This window comes from Lutjanus erythropterus, chromosome 15 (genome assembly GCF_056507025.1).
Source record: "Lutjanus erythropterus isolate fLutEry1 chromosome 15, fLutEry1.hap2, whole genome shotgun sequence".
NCBI classification, from domain to species: domain Eukaryota; kingdom Metazoa; phylum Chordata; class Actinopteri; order Lutjaniformes; family Lutjanidae; genus Lutjanus; species Lutjanus erythropterus.
The window spans coordinates 26,378,596-26,401,390 of NC_139331.1; the positions used below are offsets into that span (position 1 = coordinate 26,378,596).

At 40.3% G+C, this 22,795-nt stretch overlaps 1 protein-coding gene across 4 annotated transcripts in view; it reads left to right on the forward strand.

The window, feature by feature from the left end:
- Positions 1 to 1,563: 1,563 nt before the first annotated feature.
- LOC146314537 (nesprin-1-like) overlaps positions 1,564 to 22,795 on the forward strand; it is a 37,059-nt gene continuing 15,827 nt past the window's right edge. For 2 of the 4 annotated variants that reach the window (XM_084737572.1, XM_084737573.1), the window contains exons 1-4: positions 18,521 to 18,770; positions 20,658 to 20,820; positions 21,380 to 21,567; positions 21,977 to 22,127. In XM_084737572.1, the coding sequence (XP_084593698.1) occupies positions 18,688 to 18,770; positions 20,658 to 20,820; positions 21,380 to 21,567; positions 21,977 to 22,127 (585 nt within the window). In that variant the 5' untranslated portion in view covers positions 18,521 to 18,687. Of the gene's footprint in view, positions 1,698 to 1,863; positions 2,014 to 2,732; positions 2,910 to 2,992; positions 3,149 to 3,245; positions 3,402 to 3,494; positions 3,666 to 4,099; positions 4,234 to 4,358; positions 4,564 to 5,960; positions 6,144 to 6,277; positions 6,425 to 6,553; positions 6,709 to 7,899; positions 8,048 to 8,134; positions 8,230 to 8,313; positions 8,549 to 9,504; positions 9,700 to 12,089; positions 12,216 to 14,047; positions 14,184 to 14,547; positions 14,704 to 15,703; positions 15,863 to 16,278; positions 16,446 to 18,520; positions 18,771 to 20,657; positions 20,821 to 21,379; positions 21,568 to 21,976; positions 22,128 to 22,795 lie in introns of those variants that run through there. The other 2 variants (XM_084737570.1, XM_084737571.1) reach the window with 2 other exon arrangements.

Consider the following 22,795-nt stretch of genomic DNA (forward strand, 5'->3'; position numbering starts at 1 on the left):
TGGAATATTGGATTTTTAATTATCCTCCCGTCTCTCCTCCAGCGTCTGAAGGGCAGTCTGACAGAGCATCAGCCCCAGCTGTACCAGGTCCTGGAGGAGGGCAAGAGGCTTCTTCTGTCTGTTGGCTGTTCAGACTTGGAAAACCAGTTGACCCAGCTGGGAGAACACTGGCTCTCCTCCACCACCAAAGTCAACAAGGAGCTGCACCGCCTTGATTCTACACTAAAACACTGGAGCAGGTCAGCGTCCAACAATAGTCTTGTTTGTTTTGTTTGCCAATTTGTCAACAATGAAATCTCAGATCAATTATGTAGCTTTGTGAGTCAGTCATAGAGTTTTGGTCTGTAATCCTGTTTATGATCTCTTGAGGCTGAATACAATGAATATTATCACTTAAGACTGGATTGTACCAACAAAGACACATATAATCTGTGATAAATTTCAATCAGAGTTTGGCAAAGCTAGGTTTAAAATCAATAAATCCAGTTTTAAAATTAAGCAGAGCTCTCTTGCACAATTAAAAACGAATCTTAGTTTAGTAAGTCCAAGTTTATTGATGTAAACCGAAAATCAAATAGACTCGAATCAATATGCTTTCTTACCCAAATTCAAATGAATAAATAAATAAATAAATTACAAATTTGACTGCTGATAGGACCTAATAAGTAAAAAATAGGGTGAAAAAACTTTAACCACTCTGTATTCTGCTCTGTATTTCTTAACAAACTGTTACATTGTTTGCTAACTAGCTGAAGAGTAAAACAAAATTTTGCGTTGTTTGCTAGCTAGATAAAAACTTGTTTTTTTAAACAAATGTTATATTTTTTGTTAATTAGCTAAAAAAAAAAGAAGAAAGAAAGAAAAAGACACATAAAACTTGAGTCTGGTTGATTCTGTTCCTTAGCTCTCTTTGATTTTTCTCAATCCACCTCAAAAAGACAGCTATTTTAAAGATTAAACCTCCTCAAGTGTAAGTTTCAAGTTAACACTAAAGCACATTTTATATTGGAGTTTAAATTTAATCTCGTTCAGAGTAAAAATAAACTGACGTTTGAGGAGAAGTCTAAGTTGAATCTTTCTTCAGTTTAAGACAATTTAAAAGTTTGGTGCTACAGAATTTCAAGTTAAACCATGATTTAAAAATTAGAAATTAAAAATTAGTCCTTGTCATCGCAAACAAGCCTAAATCTTTCAGAAGCTAAATTAAAATATCATGTTTGTATAAATGCATATCATGTGTCTATGTGTATAAATTTCAGGTACCAGAGTGAGTCAGCAGAGTTGAGCCACTGGTTGCAGTCGGCTCTGGATCGGCTGGAGTTCTGGACGACCCAGTCAGTAACAGTGCCTCAGGAGCTGGAGACCGTCAGGGACCACCTCTATGCCTTCCTGGTAAGTTTGTTTATCTCATGTGCAGCAAAAATGTATCACATATCACATTATAACAGTGTCTGTATTTTTAATATATAAATGGTTAAATTACAACTTGTTGCTGTTGTTTTTCTTCTTGATAGGAGTTTTCCAAAGAGGTGGATGCTAAATCTTCCCTGCGTTCATCTGTGCTGAGCACAGGCAACCAGCTTCTGCGACTGAAAAGAGTAGACACAGCTGGTCTCAGGACTGCGCTGGGCCAGATCGACACTCAGTGGGCAGAGCTGTTGACTCGCATTCCTGTCGTACAAGAGAAGCTACACCAGGTATGACAACAGCAGCTGTTACACTTGAATGCCTGTCAGCTGTCGCTCAATTTAGGCATAATTTTAAAAGTAATTTCTTATGGGGCTAATCGATATTAGCATAGCTGGTGATGCTGTATTTTGGCTTTTTCTGTGACATTGTAACCCCTCTGCTCTGATCCCTTAGTTGCAGATGGAGAAGCTGGCATCACGGCATGCAATCACTGAGCTGATGAGCTGGATCTCTCTCATGGAGAACATCATAGAGGAGGACCAGGACAAAATCATGGGAGCTGTAGGCTCAGAGGTGGTCCAGAACTTCTTGCAGAAGTACAAGGTAAGGAGCTATTTTTTTTTTTTTCTGTTAAAATGCAAAGAGTTCAGAAGTTATACAATTCCTGCCAGGGTGCAAAAGAAGCTCTCTGTCACCCCTCTTTTCTTTTATTCTCTCCACTTCATCACAAGACGTGAATGTATCTAATTATCAAGTGAATTTGAAGCAAACTTTTGAAATGCAGAAAAAAAACATGTTTCCATCAACTTGTTTGGAGCAAATAAGTTAGGATATACAAAGCCTAATTTTGTCAGAAGTTGGCAGTATAGAGTAAGTTATATAAGCTATAAGTTATTCATGACTGTAATAAACAAAGAGAAGAAATAGAGGCCGAGTTGATACTGCTTTAATTAGGGTAATCTCTCTTCCTCTACAAATATATGATATTGAGTGACTGCCCCTTGCTTCATTGTCATTTTGTGAGAAAATCAATAAACAAAGTTTGGAAAAAAAAGAAGAAGTAGAGGTCATGAGCTGGAAACGAAACATCTGATCAGTCATGTGAAACGACTGTTCACTATGTCAGGACTTAGTCAAAAAAGTTTTTTCCATCCATCTACCATTAAGTGCATCAACCCTTTGTGTAAAAAGGCAAAAATGGGAGTTTTTTTGAACTACACCATTTCCATCAACCTCTTTGATGCGATACTTGAAAATGAGAATATAAATGCATCTATGGAAACAGGGCTATGGTCTCATCAAGTGTCATTTTTATATCACAGGGTTTCAGCATTGATCTGACCTGTAAGCAGCTGACTGTCGACTTTGTAAATCAGTCAGTGCTGCAGATCAGCAGTCAGGATGTTGAAGGAAAGCGCAGTGACAAAACCGACTTTGCTGAGAAGCTGGGAGCGATGAACAGACGATGGCAGATACTACAGGGGCTCATCACTGAAAAGGTACTGTTCCAGTCACAGTGTAGACCTGTTCTTAGACTTCAGCTTGAGTTCTTGAGCTGTTCTGAATTGTGTTTGTATTGTAGATTCAGCTTTTAGAAGGACTTTTGGAAGGTTGGATGGAGCATGAAAATGGAGTTCAGGCCTTGAAAACCTGGCTCACGCTACAGGAGGAGAAACTGAAGAAGAGACACAGGATAGAGGATGTAGCATCGGTGCAGAATGCACTTAAAGACTGTCAGGTACACATACATACAGCACTGCTCCGCCTGCCACACACAACTGGAGTTTTTATAATGTTTATATTCCTGAAAATTAAACATGTTTTTGTTGTTTCAGGAGTTGGAAGAATTAGTGAAGGAAAAAGAGAAGGATCTAGAGAAAGCAGAGGAACGAGGAAATGCTCTCATCCAGGATAAGAAAGGAGCAGCCTGCTCTGTTGTCAAGGAGACGCTCAAAGGACTGAACCAATCCTGGGCTCATTTGGACCACATGGTGAGTTTCTCAGATCCCTTACCCTCATGACTGTTTAACTTTTCCCACTGTGCTTTAAGACACACACGTTTTGTCGTCTGTGCTTTCTACCAGATAAGTCAGATGAAGGTGAGCCTGCGGTCAGTGCTGGAGCAGTGGACGCTGTACCGGCGAGCTTCAGAGGAGATTAATGGGTACCTGATGGAGGGGAGGTACTCTGTGTCCAGGCTGCGCCTCCTTAATGGGTCTCTCGAGGCAGTGCAGCAGCAGGTGGAGAGTCTGGAGGTGAGGAGCGCAGAAAATAGACTACGCTCTGTATTTTGGGAAGGTGGCACACTGCTGAAAAACTTTGCTAATAGTGCATTAAGTCATGTTTGAGGCATTTCACTTTGACAACTGTTTGAGGTTTTTCACTGAACGTGAACATCTATTATAGGGATTAATATTTTTCCAGGAAATTGGACATGTTCTATCCCAGGGAAAAAAAAACGCTATCTTGGGAAACTGCATTTGTTTTTAAGTTATAACATCAGCTACAGCAAAATGCACTGGTTATATTTCAGTGTTCACGTTATTATATTTCCTGGGAAATGTTTTGGTTTCCCAGGATTAAACCCTGATTTACAGAGTTCAAAAGACAATTGTCAGTGACGTCTTCATGAGATTCTTCATAAAGATGAAGATGAAATTAACTTTTTGTGTGTATGTGTGTATTTAAGAACCTGCAGGAGGAGATGGATAAACAGGAAAGTAGCCTGAGGAAGTTTGGTTCAGTCACACATCAGCTACTGACAGAGTGCCACCCGTCTGTGACTGAAACACTCAACAGAGCCCTCCGGGACGTCAACATCAGGTCGGACTAACAAAAGCACGTCTCTGAGTGACTTTGAATCAAACTGCAGCTATAATCCATCAATATCAACTAGCCTCTGAGCTAAGGTCAGTACGTAACAGCATGTTTCTCTTCCTCCGTTATAGGTGGAACAGTCTGTTAGAGCAAATCTCAGAGCAGCTGAGAAGCAGTAAAGCCCTGCTGGGGTTGTGGCAACGCTACAAGTTATTGTATGGCCAGTGTGTGGCGGTGGTTCAGAAACAGGAAGAATGTGCTGATCGCCTGCTGAAGAGCGCCACCGACAGGGACATCACAGAGGAGGAGAGCAATGCCTGGATAAAGGACTGTAATGTAGGTAGAGATATAACACAGGAGTCATGCGTATGATTATATGAACATGTTTTCAGTCAGTAGTTAACAGGTCGATGTTTTTAAACATTTTCTCCTGTAGTTATCTTCCAGGACCAAGATCTAGTGTTTGATTATTACTACACCCACACATTTTGTGTGGCTTAGAATATACTTTTTTCTGCTCACCCTCAGTCTCCTTTCGTCTTGCAAATAAGCCCTGAAATGGCTCGTCAGCTCACTATGAGAATTCACGAAGCCCCTATCCCCTCTGCAGAATACCAAATTGCACCCTGTCCTTTTGTCTGCTTGAATGTAGATTCACAGCACAATCCAACAAAAGCCTTTTGAAAAGGAGACTGCAAAGGGAAAGACAGGCCCCTGATTTACACTACAGGGATCCCCCGGTGTCATGCTGGGCTTATAGGGCTGTGCTGCACGATGTCTAAAGACACGCTGTCCTAATACTGTAAGCAGACCGTTAATTTTAACTGTGGATCACTGATAAACAGTTGGTAGACGCTAAGTGGGTTGAAATTGTTCTTGGTGCATGGGGCTGTCCTTTCTTGAAAGATATTTTTACAGGAAAGCTTTACACAAAATCTTTGTTTTACTCATCCTTAATTTATTTATTTTTGAAAAAGGATCACATTGCTCTCTTTGGGTCGCAAAAAACGTACCACTCTTCGGCAAATTGGGCCCGTTCACGCTATTAGACGAACACCAAAATATGAAAATTATGTGATAGTTTCTGTTTTTCATGACTTAAAGTTTATTGAGTTTAATATTAATCAACACAATACAACAGCATATCAAAACCCAACACAGTCCAGCACCAGACTGAGGAAATAAAGTGCTTATAAAATAGTAGGTAAGACTGTAATACTAAGAGTAAAAAGGACAATGAGACCATAACAGAACAGATAATAAACTAAGGTAAATGAAAATAACAGTTGTAACATGACATGTAAAATAAATTTGTCAGATGCCAACCATACAACTGTTACATGGATATTCATAGTCCTTCAAGGATAAGTGTTAAAACAGTGTCCATGTGTCTCAACAAGATACAGAGTCTCTGAACATTTACAGATGCTTGTAACAACATGTTGTAATGCACAAATATCAATATGAATGTACACTACGAGCTGGGCACTTAATGAAACCAATCAACCTATTACTCAAAAAGTGAAACATTACATATTTGTGACCCATTTTTCCACCTTACGTATTATTATATGTCAAGGCTGTGATTGCCTTTGCATTAGATATACAGTTCTGTTGTTCCTGTGCCATTAGTGTACATGTAACTACCATGACTTTGTCTTAACTTCTCAAAATTCTTATACATTTGGTGATTCTGTTCCTAACCTGCCTCTCTGATGACTTTACTGTTGCAGACGTGCCTTAGTGAGCAGGCCTCAGTGCAGCAATCCCTCGAGCAGCTGCAGGCTTTAGGGGAGCAGCTGAAGAGCCAAGTTGACGCCTCCTCCTCTGCAGCCCTACAGTCCGACCACCTTTCATTCACACATCGCCTAGCAACACTGGAACACGCCCTTCACAGGCAGCAGGAAGTACTGCAGGTTAGGACAGCAGGGATGGGTTGGCAGAATGACATACACTGTTTCCCACATACAACCTCATTATATGATTAAGAGGATTTGATTTGTAGGCCAGACCTCCTATATTCTGACTGTGTTTGTCTGATGGTTTGTAGTCCGGATCTCAGGCCTGTGAGGGTTTCAGAGAGCAGTTGGACATGCTGATCCATAAAGCTGAGGAGGCTGAGGAGGTGCTGAAGGAGTCCGACTCAGTCGGCTCACCAGAGCTCACTGTGGTGCAGACACGTATGGAAAAACTGAAGGTATGAAAATGCTGCTGTCTTGGTTTTTCTTGTGTTAATTGTGTTTGAGCTTCTGCTGATTTTCCCACAAAAAGACTGAGCATCTGCTTAAATTCATTCCACTGAAAATGTGTAATAATGTGTTCCCAGGTTCACCTGCTGAAGCTGAGCAGTCTGTCTCCAGACCTGGAGCGTATTAACGAGCTGGTGTACAGACTGCCGGTCAGTGACAGAGATGTTAAACGGCTGCAAAGTCTCAACAGAGCCTGGGCCACTCACACAGCTCACCTCACTGAGAGATTCAGGTACCTAAAACCTTCAAATTAAGTTTATAGTAGGACTGAGCAAGTGCCCACCACACTGCAAGTCAAACAGCCACCAAAATAAATATAAGAAGCTATATTTCTGAAATCAATCAATCAAGCAATATTTGTATAGCACCTTTCTTACAGGTTAGTTTAATTCAAAATGCTTAACACATGACTGACAACCTGATAATAAGACAGAACAAGTGTAGACTGAAATAGAGTGAAATAAAAACTATAGATAAACAGTAGTAAAAGGACAAAAGAAAGAATAAAAATGATGTCATTTCTATACAATAAAATACATTTAAAAGCTATGATAATAATAAAATAGATTTAGATTAAAGCCTGGCAAGCCCGGCGATGAACTGGCGACTTGTCTAGGGTGTACCCCGCTTCTCGCCCAGTATCAGCTGGGAATAAGCGGTTACAGAAAATGGATGGATGGATGGATTTAGATCAAACCAAGATAAAATAAGCTAAAAAGACAAAATAAAAACAAATTAAACTTACAAAAGATTGAAATTGCAAGAATTATTTTTTGTTTTTGAAATATAAGAAAATTAATTTAAATTTCATGTTCAAAGTGCAGCAAAATTAGCCGAAATTGACTTTTTTTTTTTTTGACATGTTCAAGAGCTTAAGAAATGACTGCTTCTGTTTTTCTTTTGTATAACTTTGCAATGACAACATGTTTGTAATTTCTCCCTAAAAACCTTATTAATATGAATGATTTACACATAATATGCCAATATAATTGATTACAAATATGATTACTGATATGAATGAATATGAATGTGATTAATTCGGCTTGATGATTTTAAATTTACAATAAGTCACTAAGCCTGCAGGTATAAATGGTGGTGAGTCATGAAACAACTTTTTGCCATGGTACTTTTACACCTTTTTTCAGAAAGTAGGAGGCCAAAAAGTTCTTGGGGTCCTTACTGATAAATAATGGTTAAAAAACCTAAGCAGATATATATGTGAATGTGTCCTTCACTTAAATATGACCTAACGACCTGGCAACATATTATTTTTATTTGGTGTGTTATAACTAATCTGTAAAGTACGAACGAAGAAAAATAAAGTTAATAGTGACATGTAAAATATGTATTTTAAAGACGTACTAATCTTCTTCTATGTTAAGGTTGTTAATATTCCTAACAAAGTCTCTTTATCGCTCTCCAGTAAACTGCAGGCAGTGTTGCTCCAGCAGCAGAGTTTCCTTCAGAAGTGTGAGGCGTGGATGGACTTCCTGTCTCAGACTGAACAGAAGCTGGCCGCTGAGATCTCAGGCAACTACCAGAGTCTGCTGGAGCAGCAGAGAGACCATGAGGTCAGAGAAGCACTAAAAGTACACGTGTAGTAGTGGCTGTATTTGCATGTACAGTGTTGTTATTAATATAAATGTGTTCATTTGCAGTTGTTCCAGGCAGAGATGTTTAGCAGGCAACAGATTCTCTATTCCATTATCAGTGATGGACATCGTATGTTGGACCAGGGACAAATGGATGACAGGTAAACACATGCACAGTCACCTCATTAAAAAAAATCCAGTTGTGAGGAGCTTACATGTTATTCTCACTGCTGTCCCTTTGACAGAGACGACTTCAGTGTGAACCTGGCCTTGCTTAGCAACCAGTGGCAGGGTGTGGTGAGGCGGGCGCAGCAGCGAAGGGGCATTATTGATAGTCTGGTACGCCAGTGGCAGAACTACCGTGAGATGGCAGAGAAGCTGCTACAGTGGCTTCAAGAAGTGACCCGAGATCCAGATGTGCATCAGCCAGGAGAAGCAGTCGCCCTGCAGCAGGCCAGAAACCTGTTAGACCAGATACAGGTTGGTTTTGTTAAGTCCTTCACTCATCACCTTGTTCAGATTTCTAATGTTGTCTAAAATATTTATGCTTTATTATGTCTGCAAATGACAGTTCTGATTAAAATTAATTTTAAGTACACAGCACGTGGATGAGGATGGTGATGGGTTCAGTCTCTGACACTCCCACTTCACCCCGCGCTAATTATCTTCTCATAGAGCTTGTTTAAAAAGTTTGCATCATTTATGAGGTCACTGGAAGAGGACACTGAGACAATTAAAAACTTCAGAGCCTCATTTTTCACATCCACCGTATTCAATCTTATTGCATACAACATACAATCATATAACTTAACATGTATCATATGATACAATAAAATATAATACAGTACAACTTTATTGCCAGTTAACACTGAGATTAATTTTGTATCCTCAGGCAGTTCTGTTTTAGATTACACAGAGATTAAATATGCAGTACACATCTGACAATCAAACATACAAAACACAGCAAACATTCATGACAAACATCAAGTGCATATGACATTATATCCTATTTAAAAATACACCAACTTCAAATTTCATATTTTAAACACTATGTCAACTGAAGCAAATTTAAAATCACAGAATATAATTATCTCTTCATCTGGATTAATGAAAAACTCCTTTTTTCCTGGGGGCTTATTTGTGTGCCCCAGACACAGATCTGAATTTAAACTAGATGACTCTAATCCCTGTAGCCATAGAAACCCTTTCCTTGAACTGTAGAATCAGTATTTTTACTTAACCACTGAATAGAACAAAAATAAAAATGCCTTTGTAAATGAGTCGCCTCTCAGTGATCTCGAGTATAAATAAAGGTTGAATGATTGAATGAATGAATAAACCTCCTACTAATAAAAAAACAACCCCTCCTCCAACCTTAGACTCCTTTAGTTAACCTGTGCACCCTCTGCCCCCCGTCCCTGTCTTCGCTCCTCCAGCTGAAGGAGCGAGTGCTCCAGAGGCAGCAGGGAGGCTACATCCTGACGGTGGAGGCAGGCAGGAGCCTGCTGCTGTCAGCCGACACCAGGGCCGAGTCCACCCTGCAGACGGAGCTGATGGAGATTCAGGAGAGGTGGAGGCACGCCCACCACCGCCTGGACCAGCAGAGGAGGGAACTGCACGGCTTACTCAAGGTCAGACAACACTGGAATAAGAGTGAACATGTGTTCTTGTGTAATTCTTTGTTTGTTTGTTGCTCTCTTGGCTCTTTCCTGCCTAAGCTAAAAATCATATGACAGCATAACATGCAGACTGTGGTGTCTTTTTTATTTAAAGTCCAGATGAACCAGAATTTTGAGTGTATCTAGGTGGGACATAACATTAGGAGAGATTTAATTTTGAATGTTGAAAAGTAGCCGTGTCTGTGTCCTGCTACTGAAGGTTAAAGATTATTTAAAGGGTGGATGATCAAATTGCTTGGGTCAGTCCTACATAAGCACATCATATTTTGTTTGTAGAGGAAAAAGAACATGATTGGGTTTTGATATGAGAATACAAAGAAATTTAGTTTTTTTTGTTTGTTTTCTGGTGTAAATTGTTAAATGGATGTATGATAACTGAAAAAAAAACAAGTACAAAGTTGTTCAGTCTGGTGTGATGGGAAATGTAGTGTCAGTTGCTAGGTAACAGACATAAAAGTTGATAAATGATGTTGGATTGAGTGTTTAGAGTTTCCTAACCAGAGATAAGATAGGATGAAGCAAGGTAAGATAGAATTCTTAAAGCTAGTTAGGTTAGGATTTGCTTGGAAAAAAATTTTATCCTCTTCCTATTTTAGATAAGAAGATTGGAAGTTTCTGTAATATGGCCTCTTGCTGGATTATAAGACATCCTGTACTAATGCAGCTACATGAAGCCTGTGTTGAAGGCTAAGTTAGAAACTGTGTCTCTACCAGCATAAAGGTGCTTTGAAGGGTGCTGAAGGGCATCCGAGCTCTTAATGAGTCCACCCGGTTGTACATGCAGGACAGTGAAACCAGGTTATCGCATGAATTATGCAACGCTGCACCTTATGTCCTGAAAAGAAGCGAAGGACAGAGATGGAGCACCCTCACTTCTGTCCTCCAATAAATTGCTAAGCATCTGCACACACTCTTTCACACTTAAGCATTACAAAATTGCACAAAAAAGTGCCAGCCCAGGGCACACATCCACATTAATACGCACACACACATGCAGAGTGCAGAATCTGTGCAGTGAGCTGTAGTGATTTGAGCCCTGCGAGGCTGTGATAATGCCCCGTTCTGAATGGGACTGAGTGACGCAGTTTAAAAGATGCATGTAGGAATTTGGCTTTTTTTTTGTTCAGCATGGTTCTCTCCTCTCTTCCTGTTCTTCTACGATCTCAGCTAATCTCTCTGTCCTCCTCGGTTTGCACATAGAGAGCAGCTACTGTAGCTATTCTAGTCCTGCCCTGCATGTTCTTTTACCATGACTCTTTCTTCAGGTACACTCTCAGAAATAAAGGTGCCAACTAGAAGCATAAACTGTTCTTCAGCTTGTCCCCATAGGAGAACCCTTTTTGGTACCTGGTAGAACATTTTATAAAGGTTTCACTTAGGACCCTATCAGACAGTTCTTCTGAGAACCCAACATAGACCCAACTGTGAATGGTAGCTCCCAGAACCTTTCAATGGTTTAATGGTTCTACACAGAACCCTCTCTGGATGTTCCATCCCAGGTTTTCCACCTTCTAATGGTGCTGACAAGAACACATTCAGGGGATTCTAACAAGAACCCTTTAATATTCCAAGGATTTTATGTAGAACCCACCTTTTATATTCCAGATGTTATATCTACAACCCACCCAGGGGGGTCCAAAGAACCTTTACTCAAAGAGTTCTTCAATTATTTCAACATCAAAGATTTCTCTGTCCTCCAAAAATGGTTCTTTGGATAAAAAGGGTTCTTGATGGAACCCATAGTCTTTCACTGAACCCTTGACAAGCCCTTTCTTCAAAAAAAGAGTTCTTCTGAAGCAAATGGTTCTGGGTAGAACCTCAGCCCTTCAGGGAGAAATCCTTCTGCTACCCTTTTTCTCAGAGTGTATGCCACATTGCAGCAGCATTTCTTACCAAATATTACCCTGTTTTACCCTGAACTGGACCGTTACTCAGACTCTAAAAATAGCTGTAATCTGCCCTTTGGAGCAGAACCTCCCTCTTTTGTCATGAAGCAGTGTTAACTTTCTTTTTTGGCTGAAGGATTCGTGCTGTATCACTCTGTCTTATGGTCGCTTGGGAGGTTCAGAGCTGAGTGGGTTGTCTACGGCATGATAATTGATGTGGCTTGACTTCAGCACCGTGTTGATGTGTGTGTGCGCTGATGTGTGTGTATGCCTGTCAGTTCATGATTTTGTATTCTGCAGCTTACCCACACTGACGCTGATACTGCAGGAAGAACTCATAGCAACTTCACAGAGTACAAAAAGACCTGCAGTCTGTGTGCGTGTTTGAGTGCATATGTGTGTGTTTTATGCTCTAATTCTTACTGTGTGTATGTGTGTTTGTGTGTGTGTATGTAGAACTGGGAGCGATGTGAGAAGGGCATAAATGCGTCACTGGAGAAGCTGAGGGCCTTCAAGAGAAAGTTGTCTGTACCCCTGCCTGACCACCATGAGGAGCTACACTCAGAGCAAATCAGATGCAAGGTGAGGAGAACATAACACACACACACACACACACACACACACACACACACACACACACACACACACACACACACACATATATATATGTTCAAACTGCTTCCTCCTTCCAAGTTAATTTTTTGCATCTCTGAAATGTCCCACTTGCTTTTTCTCTCACTCTCATTCCTTGCATTATATACACATGCTTACCCTCTTTGTCTCTCTGTCTCTCTATTACACACAAACACAGACACGCATAGACACACACACACACACGCACACGCACACGCACACACACACACACGCACACACACACACACACATAGGCACAGACCCAGACTTGTCCTCACTCTGCCCCTTTAATCTGGCTACGGGGACAAACAGATAAACAGACAGACCAGTAGCAGAAAAAAAAAAAAACTTTATCTATCAGCTGCTGTCTCATTGTGTGACCTTGTCTGTTTGGTTTCAGACTGTTGGTATAAATTTTGTCTATTGTCCTGCAGGGGCACAGCTTTTGAATTCTTTTTGTTTTATTAAATAAAGTTATGCTTTATATAATTAATTTTCTGTATTAATTTTTCAAAGAAAAGGAATGTCTGTCCTAGTAAAAAAAAATGTTAATATGATTCAGGCTGAAATAATGCCAGGATACTCACCCTTATTTCTTCAAGGGCTGAATGATATACAGATAAAATCATATTGAGATTATTTTCACAAATAATGCAATATGAGTTACAATTTTAGTAAGAAAGGTATTTTTTGGATTTCATTTTCACTGAAAAAAAAAATCTATCTAAAAATTATGATGTGATTTTGGCTTTTTTTCCCAACTGATATATCAGTCGACTGAAATCATCAGCACAGCTACACTGGTATTTGCATATATGTTGTTTGATGTGTGCCTGAATGAAAACTTAAAAAGAAAAAAACAAAAACATAATTCAGATTGTTTTTATTTGTTTTGTTTCTTAATTAATTATTTCCATCGGGTTGGATTCTCCTTGAAAACAGATGAAACAAGCTTGTGTTTACATTTTCCAGACAGAGTTACAGTAAGTGGTATATTAGCCAGTTAAAAAGAAGGTTTTTATTTAGATGATTTTATTTTTGTGGTTGTCACAGTGGAAACACTACTGCTTTTGTCCTCAGAGTGCTCCAAAGTCAGCACAATATAAAAGTTCCTTGTAGTAGCTTTAAACTGTAACTCAATTTACATATCTTCATCTCAAGTGTTAACTACTTTTGAGAGATCATTGCAAAAATGTGTGTTTATGTACAGCGTATATTCTGTATATTGTACTTTGTATAAAGAATACCATCTTATATATTGGTATCAGAGTTAATGTTAATATCAGCAATGGGCCCAAAGATCAATTAAAAGATCAAGGTGTCAGTCTGTCCCAAACAAACATGTTCACATATGTCTGAAGAATATGATGTGTAGGCCAGGGCATCTCTGCAGCACCACAGTGCTTCATGTATAATGATATATCATGACACATTTTACCTTCATAAAAAAAAAAAGTTACAGCTCCTGTGATCTGGATATTTCACTTTCACTTAATTTTTCAGTCTCAGCAATCATCACATTTTTGTGTGAAAATTCGCATTATGATCATTTGCAGCTTGTGACAATGCAGGTATACATGGTGGTTTTGATAGTACTGGACACAGTGTGCAGTCATGTTTCATGCATGGCACGTCCTCCTCAGGGAGGAGGAGGAGGGAGGGCTGTAAGAGTAGCATCAGCTGAGGAGAGAGGGGGTGGGGAGAGAGAGAAGGAGAGAGAAAGAGAGGGTGCGTGCGCATGAGAGAAAGAGAGCGAGAGCATCCCTGTCGGCAGTGGGGGTGTATTTATGTATGTTTGTGTGTGTGTGCGTGCTTCCTTTTGTGTGTGTGTGTTGCGTAATGGAAACATTCTCCGGCTTCACAAATGACTACAGCGCAGCAAAACCGTCACAATGACGGAGGAGGAGGAGATGCAAGGTTAGATGAGTCTGTTACCTTATCCTGCCTTTCACCTTGAATGTAGCTGTTTTGTTGTCATTGAATGTGAACGTGTCAGTGTTATTTTTATGCTACTTTCATTTAGGTAAAACTTCGTGTCGTTTTCCGAAATGTCTTGCTGTAATCATCGTTGTCAGTTTGCTGCTTTGCTTTTCCTTATCACTGTTTCTGAGGGTGCAGCAGCTGCAGTTGAGCTTCAGTAGTTCTGCTCTGTGGTTTTCCTGCTCTGTCTGACTGTGGCTATCGGTTTTGAGGAGAAACACAAATCAGTCTTTGCATTTAGGACTGTGGATGTCCTGTCTGTGTATTGAACATCATTTCTCATCATGTCATGTGGATACAGGAGTTGGAGAGCAGCGTGGAGGGCTGGACTGATGACCTCACTTCCTTGTTCTTGCTGAGGGACTCCTTGGAAGGTGTGGTCAGTGCAGATGACATCACAGTCCTACAGGAACGCCTCCAGCTGCTACAGTGCCAGTGGGAGGAAGTCTGCCACCAGGTAGATTCACACAGTTCACATGAGCATGATTTATGTTTTTGCTTGGGTGTTTCCCCAATAAGTATGCAGAGCACTTTTTCTGTGGTTTTGTTACATCCTGAAGTTGGTCCTCACTTAGCTGAAGCATTCAGAAGACTTGAAAATAAAGCTGTAGAATAAAGATCTGCCTTATCTGAATTAAAGGAGAAATCTGTAATATATTTTCTGTAATAAATTATAAAAATGACCACGATATGGCATCAAAATTAAGGAAATATGCTAAGTTGAAATACTCGCTTCACTGATAGCAATGCTACAGCTGTGGTATCCTCCTTAGAAATGCGTACTCTATAACTTGTGTTAATGTTTGTCCATATAACGCCATGATGTCCCTGTAGTGAGTTTGTGATTACTTTGCTAAAGATGTCTCAATCTTTTACATGGCTGAAGGTGATGTCTCCATCTACATATCTGTTTGTTCTGGCAGATCGTACTCAGTGTATTAATCTATCAAAATGACAAATGGCCTTCAAATTTTTCTGTCTTTGGTGGTGGAAAACATTAGGTTGATGCAATCTCTGGTTCTGATCCCAGCTGAAAATAGAGAGTGTTAACAGCTGTGGTACATTTGATAAAGTGAGAGTTCAGCTGTGGCTAACTTTCCATATCCATGGTTAACACTGAAGGCGTCAGTGTTATTGTGAGCTGTGTGGTTCTCTGAAGTGGTGTTTGTTTAAGAATGAGAGAGGATTAGAAGAACAGGACTGGACAGATACTGGTTGTTGCCTGGGTTATTTTTCAGCTTTCCCTGGTTGATTTTAGTCTTCATTTTGCAATCAGACCTCCGATCTTGTTTCTTTGGCCAATTATTTTTTCTACTAAACCACAAAATTGTCACATAGTTTTCATGTTTTTTTTTCTTTTTCTTATCATCCCTCTACATTCCTTTTTACTCATATCCTTCCTTCTTCCTTCCTCTTGTCCTTTGTCCCGCCATTCCCCTCCCCTTTTGTCCCCCCAGCTCTCCCTGCGCAGGCAGCAGGTGAGCGAGAAGTTGAATGAGTGGGCAGTGTTCAATGAGAAGAACAAGGAGCTGTGTGAGTGGCTCACACAGATGGAGAGCAAGGTCTCTCAGAATGGCGACATCAGCATTGAAGAGATGATCGAAAAGCTGCGCAAGGTGATTTCAGCACACAGCCTTAACAAAAGGCACATCTGAAATGCACACATTATACACAAACACAACACATCTGTGAATGAAGGAGTGCACTCAGTACAACCAGGGTCACAATGTCGGGTTGAATCCAAACTGTTTTGACATTTTCAGATCTTGGCCTTTGTGATGCTCTGATTTATTTGCTTACTTATATAATATATCTACTGCCCAAATCATCCATAAAATATGATGTTTATTGTGATTTAAAATGATCATTCTTCATAATGGTATGTAGTGTGCAGTGGGTGCATTGCACCTTTCACAGAGCATGAAACAGTAAAAAAACAAAAACATAATGCACAGTTGCATGAACACACACACACACATACACAACACCCTCACACCTCCTTGTGTTAACCTGTTTGGTGTCTCATTCTCAGGACTACCAGGAGGAGATCAGTGTGGCTCAGGAGAACAAGCAGCAGCTGCAGGTTATGGGAGAGCGCCTGGCCAGGGCCAGCCAAGACAGCAAGGCGACCGAGATCCAGCACAAACTCAGCAAAGTCAGCGAACGCTGGCAACACCTGCTGGACCTCATCGCTGCCAGGTGGGTGTATGAGGGTCTCACAGAGACAGAGTCATTTGATTGGAGAGATTGAGTGGGCTATATAAGGCAACCCCAAAAACTTGAACAACTAGAGACAAGTCCTGATGAAAAAAGGGAGGTAACTTTGTCATCATGCTTACTCTTCTCCATACATATCCCACACTGCATTGCCCACATGTTTTTTTATTAGTGAAGGCATGCCTTGGCCTTGTTACCATGGTATCTTTCCTGACACTCCAGCACTCGTGACGGGGAATTCATTTTCCCACAATGCTGCTGAGGCATTTCCTGAGTTCCTTGCTGGTGTCAGTGGGGCCTCCACTCAAGTGGAGCTTCAAAACAAGCAGAGAGAGGTCACATTCCTCATCCCTCCTTGACTTGCTTCTTTTGTCTCCATCTACCTTTTTGGCACTCTGGACACTTCCGCAGAGTTGGAAGCAGTCTTGTACTGACCAAGTGTCTCCAAAATGCACTCAAACTGGAGCAGAGTTGGTGGTTTAGCATTCTTTCTCATTACTGTGTCAGTTTAATCTAACTGTAAAGCAAGGCTTCTCTGTCTGAATGTTTGTATGTATAATTAGTTTATCTCAAGACTTGTGCATCTGATGTACTTCAAACTTTGCATGTGTGTTTCTGGATATCCACAGAAGTGCAGTGTCAAATTTGGTGCAATTTAGACATGTGGCATGTTCAATATTAATTAATGTTGAATAAACAGGCGAACAGTGCTCTGTGCAGCAGCAGGGGCTGAGACCCATCAGTGTCAATGATGATAAACAACTGTGTGTCACAGTGGTGGCTGCGCCCAGTCAAAGCAGGATTCCTCTAGAGAACAAGCTGCAACTAGAAAACCTTGCTCATGATCATCTTAAGTGTTTCAACACAATGTGGTGCTTTATAAGGTCTGCAAATTGGAAATTTCTTCAAATGTCACAGTAGCACAACTACACTGCACAAGCACTGGAGTGCTCTGTAGAGACAGCAGCATCTTGTTTAATTTTTATTTTTATGTGTCACAGTAATCTTTTAAATTTGATCTCCAGTATTTTCCCGATGAAGCATTCAACAAATCTGTCTAATATTATTATTAATATCATAACAGCAGTAAACGGCAGCAGTGCCGTGGAAATTAGATGATAATGAACAAATGATTTTCTAACATATTGAAATATTAACATTTATTTGGGGCCAATTAATTGATAGCCCATATTAATCAAGAAATAAAAAATTGTCTCTCGAATAATCACTAAATTAGTTGATAGATTAATCGACTAATCAAAAAAGAGTTATTTGATTATCAAAAAAGTTAGATGCAGCCCTAGACTTTATAACCAGACGTGTAGAGGCGCTGGGAAGTTTTAATAACCCTACATAGTCAGTGTTGAGTGAAAGTGTTTTGAAGAGCAACATCAGAGGCCAAGCAATCAGCCCATTTTGAACAGCTACATTTTGAACAGGCCCTGGAGCAGCATAGAAAATATGGAAAACATACTAAACTCTTCTTTCTGAATGCTGTGAATTGAATGTGACCTGACCCAAACTTTGCCGCCAACTACCCCTCCCCCAGTTGCCTTCCGGCTGTTGCCCTCTGGGACAGTACTGGACAAGGGAAGAAAGACAGGCCAATGTCTGACCTCATACAGACAGCTGCACTCTCTTTGTCTCTTATATCCGTCCTTTACTAAAAAACAACTGGAGAAGCAGTTTGTATCCATAGCAGAGAGCGGAATATCTGACAAGTTTTCTTGAGAATTTTTATCTTGTGGATTAATTTTTTTGACAGTTTTTATTTTCTGAAGAAACAAAAATCTATCAATATTCTCCTGCAAGCATCTTTTATTGGAAAACTTCCAACGAAGTTTACTGACATGCATGGAGCCTGCAGCCTTTGTCTTTGTGTGTATTTGGTGTGTGAGACTCAGATACAGGCCAGCTCTGCAGCACATGCCTCTGACTGTAAGTCTGTTTTTAGAAACAGCAGCACTTGTCACTCTCAGGCACTCACTCACACACACATACACATATACACTCACGCCTGTTTGGGGTTCTCTTTTTTTAACCTTGGAGAGCAACAGTTGATCAGTCACAGTTGTGCTACCCCACAACTCCGTACTCCCCCTTCAGCACAGACAGACGTTAGAGAAAGTCCCATGTGGAGCACACAGACGAAAGAGAAGAGTGTTTGGATCAACACCGTAACACTTCCTGACGTTAACGTTGTCTTTGGGAATTCCGCACCCCCATGGTTTTGGATTTAGGGACGGATGATATGGCGGGTTGCCCGAGTGAAGAGGATCTGCCTGACTGCGACTGCGATGTCAACAGGCAGGACAAACTTGAGAATTTACGTTGAAGACTTCACTGGAAACAACAATGTTGTGTCTTGGAAAAGAGTGAATCAGACATGTGCTGTCTTCATGGAAAGCTATGTTTTCATGCACCTTAGATAGATTATGTTCTTTTGTTAACTGTGTAGAAGTGTGAGAATGATGGCACATTTTTAATCTTTGCCATGATTATTAATGTGGAGTGCTGCAGCGTTAAGACTGTTACAAGTATGTTTCTGTGACAGATTGTTTTATTTATTTAGTTTTGGCTTCATAGTGCAGATCTGGTTTAACTAGTGTGTCAAAAGAATTTCTTAAATGTTGTTCTAAACAGTCTGGGTTTCCAGCAGAGGGTGGAGATTGATTTACAGGACAGAACAATAAGTTCCAGACAGTTTAGACAATAGCAGGAGTGTTGGTGTCACTGTCAGTCTAAGTATAGCATAGTTTGATTGACATTGAAATTAACCCCACCTTCAATGAAGTTGTGCAACATTGTAAGACAAAAAGTTAAAACAAAACAAAACAAATTTATATTTGCAGGTCGTATTTGACCCAAGTCTGGTGTGCAATATATTGCCCTATAGTTTAAACAGTCAAACTACTGCATCCTACACTGTGTTGCATTGTAAGATGCTTCATAGCAGACTGAGGAATTTTGAGATGTGGTGTGCAGCTGACACCATGCAACACATATTGCCACAGCTTATTAGAGCTGCAGGATGACACGTGATAGTAAGGTGACCAGCTAAATCTGTCTATTGTTATCAGATTATAGTGTTTAGTTTGTTTGGCTGCTGCCTTCATTCTTAATTAAGTCTGTGTTGAGACAGTGAGAGTTGCATTGCTCTGCAGGGTGCGGTGGTGAAGCTGGCTGTTGTAAGAGTTGGATGTTGGCTAACTTAAACATGTTTCACATGTCACTGATTGCAGTGGTGAGGGCTTAGAAATGTCAGGCATTGGCAGATCCAAAATGGTTCCCAGTTGTCGTGTAGGTCAAGTAAGGATTCATCACTTCCCAACAGAAATATCTGCACAGATCTGAAATCATTCTCATCATATTCACATTAGTCTCTGCTCTGCTTAACTGAACATGACACACAGTAGCTCTTTGTTATGTTGTGTCTGCAGTGTAGATTCTACCAAAGAGTGCTTTCCGTGGGATTTTTTCCATTCTTACTTTAAATTCACAACAAGCTCCAAAGAGATTTGTGTGTAGGCCTTTTTTATGTTATGTAGAGTTCTACATAAATAAAAAGAAATAAGCACAATTTCTAAGAAAATCAGACATTTTGCTGAAAATGTTTAATATGTAACTTTCATGCTTTTTTTTTCATTTGCCTCATCCACTCCTTCCCTCAGCAATTTTTGGGTTCATACCATTCATAACACAGATTTGGTGCAAAGTTCAACCATTTTGACCATTTGAGAATGAATAAAAATGGTCAAAAATCACTCCAAAATATCACATTAATACACTCAAGACCTTGCTGAACACCAGAGAAAAATTAACACTGTGATTTGATTTAAAACACTTTTGACATTTTGGAGATTTCTGCAAGAACTTCATTATTCCTCGATTAGATGGGGAGCAATTCTGATTTGGAAATTACTCAGAATCCTCCTTGTTGTCAATATACCTAGGAAATCATTCCATGTCCCAGGCCTCTAGTTTAATACCACCTCCGATATACTTTTATTTGACCCTTTAATCAGAAAGTGAATTATAGTTTATATTTACATTTATATTTAGCATATTTTATAGTTTGGTGTTATGTTGACTGAGGAAAAATCTGTCAACAAATGTCTCACATACCAGACTCCCACTCCTTCAGCGTTCACAGTTACATGTGCTGACTTCCCTTTGACTTTGTCTTATGTCCAGGGTAAAGAAGTTGAGGGAGACCCTGGTGGCGGTGCAGCAGTTAGATAAAAACATGAGCAGCCTGCGTTCATGGCTGGCTCACATCGAAACCGAGCTGTCCAGGCCCATCGTCTACGACACCTGCGACGACCAGGAGATTCAGAGGAAACTGAACCAGCAGCAGGTAAGTGGAACCAAGCACAACAGTTCTTAACATCCTATCTTAGACACATACTACGAGACATAGGCACACTCGGACGTACAAGCACCTTCACACACTCAAGCAAGCACACATGTACTTTTCTGTAAATACTAAATAACAACAGAACAAATGACTCAAACTGAGTTGGTGGAAAATCAGTGACTCTGAGCCACATGAGGAAATCACAGCATGACTCATGGATGCATCTCTGGCTGTTTGTTTAAAGCTAGCCTGTAGTCAGTATCAGTATCCTTCCTGCTGCCAAGATGCCGCTCTAAATGTGGACTGGATTCTGAGACCCCACTGACCTCCTTCCTCTCCAGAGCTGCAGAGTTAGCTAACACATGCATCTACTGTAGTTTTCGTTGGCTAATGTGCTCCTTCTGCATACTGTAGTGAGACATTTCCTGATTTAATCTGCAACATAAAAGGAGCTTGATTTCTATCATAAATAATAAACACATAGGAAGCAAAGCCATGGCGCCATATATACAACCGTAAATGCTGCAAAAATGTGGTTATAATTCTGAATGATTTGCAGGAGCTGCAGAGAGACATTGAGAAACACAGCACAGGTGTGGCGTCTGTGTTGAACCTGTGTGAAGTCCTGCTGCACGACTGCGATGCCTGTTCCACAGAGACAGAGTGTGACTCCATTCAGCAAGCAACCAGAGGGCTGGACAGACGATGGAGGAACATCTGCGCCATGTCCATGGAGAGGAGGCTTAAGTCAGTGCCTCCTGGATAAATTCAGTCATTTATATGTCATTTAGACTTTGTTAGCCAGTGTTAAAAGAGTTGATCATACACTTTTAGAAATGAGGGCTCCAAAACCCCTTCCTAAAGGGCTGAGGTTCCACCCAGAACTATTTGATTATGAAAACCCGTTTTTTGAAGACAGGTTTTGTCAAGGGTTCTTTGTAAGACTAAGGGTTCCCTTAAGAACACTTTTCATCCAATGAACCCTTTTTAGAAGACAGAGTTCTTCATGGATTGTTGAAATTCTTGAACATTTTCATCAAGGGTTATTTTCTTAGTGTACATAGTCGAGATGTTCCTATATAAAATAATAATAATTTACATATTTATTTTTTAGAAGATGTATCTGTGACGTTACTGAGTTGGTTTCTCTGTGCAGGATTGAAGAGACGTGGCGGTTGTGGCAGAAGTTTCTGGATGATTACTCCAGGTTTGAGGACTGGCTGAAGACCTCAGAGAGAACAGCAGCTCTGCCTAACTCCTCTGGAGTTCTGTACACTGTCGCTAAAGAAGAGCTTAAAAAGTTTGAGGTTTGTCTGTCTCACTTTTAGTATCAAAATGTGGAGCAAAAGACAGCGTGAATGTATAAATAGCTGCTGCATTCAGTACTGATAGAGTAAAAACTAATGGAAAGAGATTTTTTTTTGTTTCAGACATTTTTCCATGTGTGCAAACAAAATTTCTAGATAGAGAATGTCACTGCAAGGTAGAGGAAGAGAAAAGAGTGTCATGTTGCTAAACTCGTCTGCACTGGTCTGCTCAGCTGCTGCAGTCAATCACTGTGCACGTGCACATTCCTGCTAGTTGACTGTCTGGGATCTGCACTACTTGTGTCTGATTACAGAGTTCATTTTAGATAAACATACAGTGGCTCTGCATATTTCAGAATTGGAATCGTTAACATGAACTGAACACTTATTAATTAGTTAATTAATGTTTTGTTTTTTGCATTTTCTTTCTCACTGCAGAACAGAAAATAGGTTTACAAATCCGATTTTACAGGCCTTGTGTCATCCTTGTGAACTGCTTGCTTTCTTTGTGCACGCACTTAAAAATGTTTTAAGAAAAATGTAATATTGTGGGGAAGAGTCCCGTGTACCAGGGCTGGGTGCTTATTGCAGTAGCCTGGATTTGATTCCAGCTTATAGCCCTTTGCTGCCTTTCCTGTCTGTCTCAGCCAAAATGCCTCAAAAACCTA